Below are 7,655 nucleotides of genomic sequence, written 5' to 3' on the forward strand. Positions count from 1 at the left end.
GCCCAGCCCCGCCCCCCTCCCAGGCTTAGGCGGGAAGCGTCCAGGCCCTGCCCCCTGCCCACACAGCAGCCCCAGACGGGCCGCGGGATGGGACAATCTTTTTCACAAGGAGCCCCTTCGCGGTAGCTTCATGCTCCGCCGCCCGCCTGCCTGCCTGCCTGCTCGCTGGTAGGTCTCGGAGCCGTCCGGACCGGCAGGGAGAGAGCTGTACCCGCACCGGTGCGACAGCGCCGTGCGCCGCCCGCTACTCGGAGAGGGGGAAAAAGATACACACGGACCAGGGGGTGGGGCTGGGGCCGGCCTCACGTGACCACACCCATCGCTTCCCTCCGCTTTCGCCTCCATGTTGTGTTGGGGCAAGGGAAGCCGAGCTCGCCACCATTTTGGATGCGGGCGAGCCGCGCGAAGGTCGCCGCCATTTTGGGGCGGGGCAAAGGAAGCCGGGCCTGCCGCCATTTTGGATTGGGGCGAGCCGCGTGAAGGTCGCCGCCATTTTGGGGCGGGGCAAGGGAACCCGATCCCGCTGCCATTTTAGGTCAGGGCAGGGCTTTGGTGGAGCTGCAACTTGTTTAGCAAGCAGGTGTCTTGGTGCCTCGTGCAAAGGAGGCCCGATATTTTACAATCATTCATTGTAAAATTTCATGAAATTTCATTTCCGTGGGTTCTTTTTATTGCATGGGGGCCTCCTAAGGTGGACTTAGTTTAGGACCTAAACATGTCATCATGGGGCACTGGCCCTTGGGCATCCAGAAGTTGCAATGTAATTAAAAACCAGGGGCAGGATGACTGTGAATTGCAATGGGTTTTGGTGTTGGCTTTTCTTTGTAGCCTGCTATGTGCCAAGCCTCCTTGGCCCTTGTACCCATGAAGGGAACTGCACATTGTAAAGTCAGCAGGAAGGGGTGATGTCTGCTGGTAACCAGTAATGGGAGAGGCAACCCCACCCTGGGGATGGGTCTGGATTTGACTTAGGAAAGGCCACCTTGCATGGACCTGAATCAGGTGCAGATGCAGCATACAAGTCAGCCAACGAGGTGGTGAAGTACAACACAGTTATTACGGGGTGTTGGCTGTTGCCGTGTTGATCCAATATCCTTTATTAACTCCAATAATTGGAAAAATGCTTCTTGGTAAGCTTTTGGGTTATTAACTCCATTTTTCTTCTTTGGACTTTCTGAATTGGGGTTGGAGGTATGCGAGGACTGGAGGATGTCAGAAGAGCGTAGGTCATTTACTAGCGAGCAAACGCGTTTCTTTAGCCTGTTACATTTATTAATGGCCATCTAGTGGCAGCAAAGACCCTGTACCCTAATCAAAGATGGAGTCCACCCATTGATCAGGGACCCATGGCTGCTTCTTTGCCCTCACCAGAGATGGCCGGTGGGGGGGGCATCGTTTTTGCATTAGGGCTTCCCACCCGAAACGAAGATGGCCGGCTCGGAGCCTAGTTTTTGCATTAGGTTTTTCCTACCCGAAACAAAGATGGCCGACTACCGGGCTTCACTTGCCCTCGCCCAAGACGGCCGGGTGGCTTGAGGACCCTTCCTATAGGTAGTCCGCGTAGTGCCTGCTTCGAAGTGGGCTCTCTCCTCGCGCGTCCACCCCACCCAGCAACGAGGCGCTGTCTGCCTCGGCGTCCCCGCGTGTGCATGCGCCGGGCCCTTTCTGACAGGCGCGGTCTGAGGACAGCTGGGTGGGGGCCTATCTCGGTGGTGAGTCTCACTTCCGGTTTCCTGTCTGTGCGGGTCCTGCGCTGGACACGAGCGTCCGCACAGGTACCCCCCTCCCCCCCGGCCCCGACGGGCTCAGCTCGGCCCCGTGACGGGAGCACGGGGCTCTGCTCGGGCGGTGGAGGTGGGGGAGCTGCCCCCTTGCTCGCTGCCCCGGCTCCCCGCTCTCTTTTGGCGTCTTTCAGCCTCAGCTTGGCTGCTTGGGAGCGCCCCGGCCCAGGCTCAGCCCGGCGGGTAGATGTCCTGGGGACAGGATGCTCGCCTCGCCCCAGGATCCCCCGCCGTGCAGGCTCCTGCGCCAGCTTGTCCAGCTTTCGTTGCCACCCGAGGCTTTTTAGTGGGGGGAAAACCCCCCAAACAAGCCGGTGTTATTTTTCCCGGGGGCTTTGAGGCTAGTGAGGTAGGGTGGGCAGTATGAAAAAAGATGCCTCGCTGGGTGACACCTCGGAGACTGACTCGTTCATAAATTAATCATTGGTAAGGGCTGGGAGGGATCATCAGGCACCAAGCAGGAAAGTTTGGAGAGGTGTGAGGTTTTGTGGTTAATAGTCTGCTTCGTTACATCCTCTGGATGGACTGGCAGGAAGAGAGGGGTTTGATGTTTGGAAATAGTAGGAAATGACCTCGCAAGCTGTGATGAGGTTGCTTCAGAGCAGCTTGGCCGTCTTTGCAGGAAGTGAATGTCACCAGATCTGTGACATTTAGTTTTTAGGGGTAGACTCACATGTTAGTAAAAACTTTTTTGTTTGTCAATAAAGTCTGCAGATCACCTACAGCTGTGTTCCTTTAACAGTAGATTAAAACCTGCAGGTCACGTGCAACTGCGTGGTACATGCCAGAGTTGTGTAGCAGAGTGACCCATCCCTCAGGTTTGCACGGATGAGCCGTGCATGTGACTCTGTCAAAGGGAAGCTTGTGTATTGTACTCTCAGCAAAGGTTTTGTTTGCTCATCTCCTCCTCCCCTTTTCACAACTGCACCCAACTTCATTGCTTTTTTTTGTTTTGTTTATTGATTGCTTTTTTTTTTTTCCATTTAGCTGATTGCTTTGTATTTGGAATAAAGCCGTGTGCTGTAATAAATAGCTTGGTCACTCAATATGTAATGCGTGGCTTTTTGCTTGCAAGTTCATAATATCAAATCATAGTGTGGCTTTGCTATTTGGGGCTTTCTCTTGTTTCCTCTTGAGATTGTTTAATGCCTTCCACAGGAATTTGATTTTTCCTTTTTTTCTCTCTTTTTTAGGTCATTTCATCAACAGAATTTGTGTTTGGAATAAACGCATGTGCTATAGAAGGTTTGCCACTCAATCTTTCTTTCCCTAATAGCTAGCACTCCTTTTGCAACTGCACCAAACTTCATTGTTTGTTTTAATCAACAGCTTTTGTATTTGCAATAAACTCGCATGCAATAAATCTGTTACTTATTTTCAGTGTTTGTCACTTTGCTTTTAAACTGGTAGTTTAAAATCATGGCATGTCTTGGCTATTTGGGGTTTCTTATTCTAATCTCTCCTAATCTTTGTCACAGTATTGTTTTTCTCATGTATTTTTCAGATCACTCATTGTATACTGCTTTTGAATTTGGAGTAAATGCATGTACTATAAGTTTGCCACTTAATGTTTTAAAGGTTGATGTTTTGTTTTTCACTTGCAGTATAAAATCAAGTTGTGGCTTTACTGTTTGGGGTTCCTTATTTTTGTCTGCCTCTCACTCCCTTTCATGGTACTTTAACTTTGGTCTCTCTCTCTTTTTACTCCCCCTAGATACCTTAAACCCTTTCACTGTAATTTAACCTACTAATATTTTGGACAAGGAAAAGAAAAGAACAATGATGTCAAAACAGGCCTTCCTCTGCAGTTTGGGCTCTCTCTATTTGTCGCTCCTGTTTGTGTTCCTGCTAATGGACGTTTATGCCAGGCCTGCAAATAATTCTGCCTTAAAAGAGAAGGCACCTGACAGCAAAGATGAAAATGAGATCTTGCCTCCAGACCACCTCAATGGGGTCAAAATGGAGATGGATGGACATCTTAACAAGGAGTTTCACCAGGAGGTTTTTCTAGGGAAAGAGATGGAAGAGTTTGAAGAAGATTCAGAGCCAAGAAGGAATAGAAAGAAGCTAATGGCTATCTTTTCAAAGTAAGTTGTGATGGCTAATCATGAGAAAATGTCTGATGGCTCCCCTGGATCCAGTATTTCTCTGTCTTTTTTTTTTTTCATTTTATTTTATTAGAGAAGTTCTGTACTCTCCTATGTTTAATTAATTAAACTTGATAGTTTTCAGGTATAAATATCAGGAGGAAATCAGTTTGCCTCTGGCATTACCTGCGTGTTGGTAAGGTCTTCAACTGACTTAGTCACCAGCCTTTCAAAACTAAGCTATGAGGTTCAATCTGCAGGGAATTTTTTGTGGTGGTGATGCTTCCTAGTACTCAGATTTCAGGATTGGAACCTTAATTGCTTAATTGCTTTGGTAAAAACTGCTCCACAAACAAAATTCCTGTTTTGAAATATTCACTAAGTCACTTAAGAATTTTAACGCTCAGACTTCCAATATATTTTTCTATACAGTCAGGCTGTCTCTAGTTCTGGGTATCAGCAGGGCAGAGATTCGAGCACAGTGGTTTTCAGTCGCTTTTCATTTGCAGACCCCTAAAAAATTTGGAACGGAGGTGTGGACTCCTTTGAAAATTTCAAAGGAATGTCAACCCCTTTGAATTGTAAATGTGAGTATTTATGTGTGTTTCATCGTTCACAGTCGTCTTTTGCAGGCCTCTTGGATGTAGTCTGTGGACCCCCAGCCAGAGGTTGAAAACCACTGTTCTAGAGACTAGAGCTCCAGGCTTTAAACAGGGAGTCCCAGATTGTAATGCAGGCTCTGGCACTCGAGCTGCTGTGCCAACCTACTGTTTAAAATGCATCTTGTTTAGGATCTGATACTGAATCCAGGTATAAATATCTTCCTTCTCTCTCCACCACTTCACCTGCCCAGTGTGATCCGTTCAAATACCAAAGGGGGAAAACAACACTAGGGAGGAGCAGGAATAACAATGAAGAATAAGGGCAGATGTTCAGCTGATAAGGGCAGATGTTCAGCTGATATGTACCGAGAGAAAACAAGCAAGTTAAACGCTGACTGTTCAAAAAAGAAAAGAAATCACTTTGGAAGTTCAGTGTCTCCCAACTATTTTTCTTTGATATATTTATAGAGAGAGAGAGATATCTAAATAATGACTGATGTCTTCATATCTCAGTACCTTTCAGGTATTTAGGAACTAAAATAATGTCTCCCCTCTCAATTCTTTAAGTCTTGTTATTGTTTAGTCTGCTGCTGCTGTTAAACTTGTAGGCAGCTCTCAAGAACTTAGGCAAAAAAGGCTTGGGAAAGGTTAAGAGCACCATTTCATTTGTGGCATGATTCATCTGTTCTGTGTGTGGGATTTTTTAGAATAATTTTTTAAGATTTAAATCTATTTTTAGACATTAAAATACTTGTTTATGAAGTTTCTTTCTACTTTGAGAGATTTAAATGTCAGTTGCCAAAAACATTTGTCTTTAGGTTTATCTCTGGGAATCAGCGAATGAAAATTTGCTTATGTTCAGGTCTTAACGCCGACACACAAAAAAGAAGACTACTTACCATCACTAGATGGCAGAGTTGCTTTTCTTTAGTTTTTACCTTGATGACTTGATTTATATAACAGTGTGGTCTGAGATGGTACTTGAAGTATCCGTAAGCAATTTGGCTTTGAAGTCATCTTTTCTTTGATAAGGAAAGCTTTTCCTCCTGGCTCAATTGAGTTAGATTTGGGGGTTAAGGGAAGAGGACACATGTAATCCATTTATAGTGTGTCTGGAAAGGAGGGAATTAATGTGTGCATTGTGAATGCCATATTTTTTGTGCATCTAGACTATATTCTCTTCAACAACAGATGCCTGAAAAAAATTGGGGGGCGGGGAGGAAGAGGAAAGATGGGATGGTATCGACTTAATTGCAGCTTCTATCTTGCCTTACCCTGGTGTACCTTTCTCCATTTAAAGCTAAGCCACTGACTGCTTTGGCAAGTAATGCAGTTCTGCTGCTGCTGTTTGAACTTTGGATCCCATCTTTTAGGAGGCATGATATATTTGCACCTTCTAGATTAACCAAAGTAGATTTAATAAAGCACAAGCTTTTGTGAGCTGTAGCTTACTTCATCAGTGTGCTTGCACTCTCTCTCTTAACGCCCCCCTCTCTAAGGTGCAAATCTACCGTGCCTTCTACTTGACTTCAAACTAACACAACTAACTATTTCTCTGTCATTATTTACCTGGAGCAAGTGGCTTTTCAGATTACACTCCTTTGTGAGGTCTGAGAAGAATCTGGACACCAGCTTATTTGTTTGGTTACCTACCTACTGTAGGTAGAGGTGGGGGATAAGTTATGGCTTCAGGAGCAATTGGCAAGAAATACCTTTTTAAAAAAAAAATTAAAACAGATTTTTAAAATGTCATGAGTTTTAAATGATCAGCAGCTAGCATTTCTGTGTAGGTTTTGTGTGGCATGGAATAATAATATCCTACAGTGTGAAAGTATCTTAAAAAGATAATTGATAAAGGTAAAAAAAAAAGAAATGCTTGAAGAAAAGGCTCTCTGAGCCCTAAGACAAAAGTTCTACCCCCCTTTTTCAAAACACGTTTAATGTGTGGTGGGTGGTCTTTTAGGTCTTTTACAAATCAAGCATGTTTTAAAAACCCAAGACCTAAGACAAGATTGAAAGCAGTAGTAAGTCTGCAAACAAATGGTGTGCAGAAACCCCAAAGCTAGGTCCAAATGTACTGGTTTGTGTTCTGGATTTTACGTGGCACGAGGAAATCCTGTGGAGAAATGCACAAAGCTACATCGTGAACCAATATAGCAGAGCATAATGGCACAATGTCACACTACTGTGCTGCTTATAGTTTTGGACCCTAGCATGGTCAAGACCTAGCCTGGGTGTCTTGGCAAGGTGATACCCTAAACTCGGTAGGCATACCCTCAAATAAAGTACAGTAATAGCTCTATGAGAATGTGAGCTTGCATCAATCTAGTTTTCCTTGGAAAATAAAATTTTATGAGTTACTGGCTGCCAAAAATGGATTGGAAGTGAGGGGAGGAGCTTTAAGAGTCAGATAAGTTCACTAGAGCACCTCTGGGGAAAACCAGGACCAACAGGTACAAACTCATGGAAGGCCACTTCAGGCTTAATACCAGGAAAATCTCCTTCACAGTCAGGGTGTCCAGAGTGTGAAATAAACTCCCTCCAGTGGTAGTGCAGTCACCTACCCTGGAGGTTTTCAAGAGGAGATTGGGGTCATTTGACCCCAGTTGTCTTCCTGCCTAGAGCGGGAGGGCTGAACCCAGTGATCTGCGAGGTCCCTTCCAGACCCTAACAATCTATGAATTTATGAAAGATAGGGTGATGGGAAATAATGGAGTTTTTATGAAATCTCCCAAGTATTTTAGTTATGTTCTGAAACATGCACGTTGTTTTAATAAAGTAGTTCGGGACAAATTAGTTTTGATTTCTGTTGCAGAGGAAACTTACTGTCTGGAAGGTTTGAGTTGAAGCAGCAACAGCTGGCTGTCAATTGAGATGCTTTAAACCAATATTTTCTGGGGGTGGTATGCTGGGCAAAGGCATATTTTGCTGACACTTTGTTGACAGAAGTCTTAGCCAAAGGTGATTGCTTTCTGTGGAAAATGCTGAGCCACAACCGACTGCTTTATTTTCTTTCCTTACCAAGGTGAGTGGTGGGTACTTGTGGGCCAAGACATGTGTTTAAGTGTTGATTTCTTACTGCATCTCCCAGTAATAGATTTGGCTTGTGCATTGAGGATCGCTTCCTTGAGAAGCAACCACTCTTCTTGAACTCCCATCTCCCTGGGGTCACGGTCCCTGAGGGC

The 7,655-nt window shown here is 45.3% G+C and overlaps 1 protein-coding gene across 2 annotated transcripts in view; it reads left to right on the top strand.

The window, feature by feature from the left end:
- Positions 1–1,703: 1,703 nt before the first annotated feature.
- The window catches only part of SDF4 (stromal cell derived factor 4), a 30,469-nt gene continuing 24,517 nt past the window's right edge, over positions 1,704–7,655 (top strand). Inside the window, exons 1-3 of one of the 2 annotated variants that reach the window (XM_019541592.1) lie at positions 1,704–1,775; positions 2,975–3,026; positions 3,496–3,868. In XM_019541592.1, coding sequence (XP_019397137.1) covers positions 3,561–3,868 — 308 coding nt within the window. In that variant the 5' untranslated portion in view covers positions 1,704–1,775; positions 2,975–3,026; positions 3,496–3,560. Of the gene's footprint in view, positions 1,776–1,799; positions 1,965–2,974; positions 3,027–3,495; positions 3,869–7,655 lie in introns of those variants that run through there. The other variant, XM_019541593.1, reaches the window with a different exon arrangement.

Source organism: Crocodylus porosus, unplaced genomic scaffold, assembly GCF_001723895.1.
Source record: "Crocodylus porosus isolate Cpor-Errol unplaced genomic scaffold, CroPor_comp1, whole genome shotgun sequence".
NCBI classification, from domain to species: Eukaryota; Metazoa; Chordata; order Crocodylia; family Crocodylidae; genus Crocodylus; species Crocodylus porosus.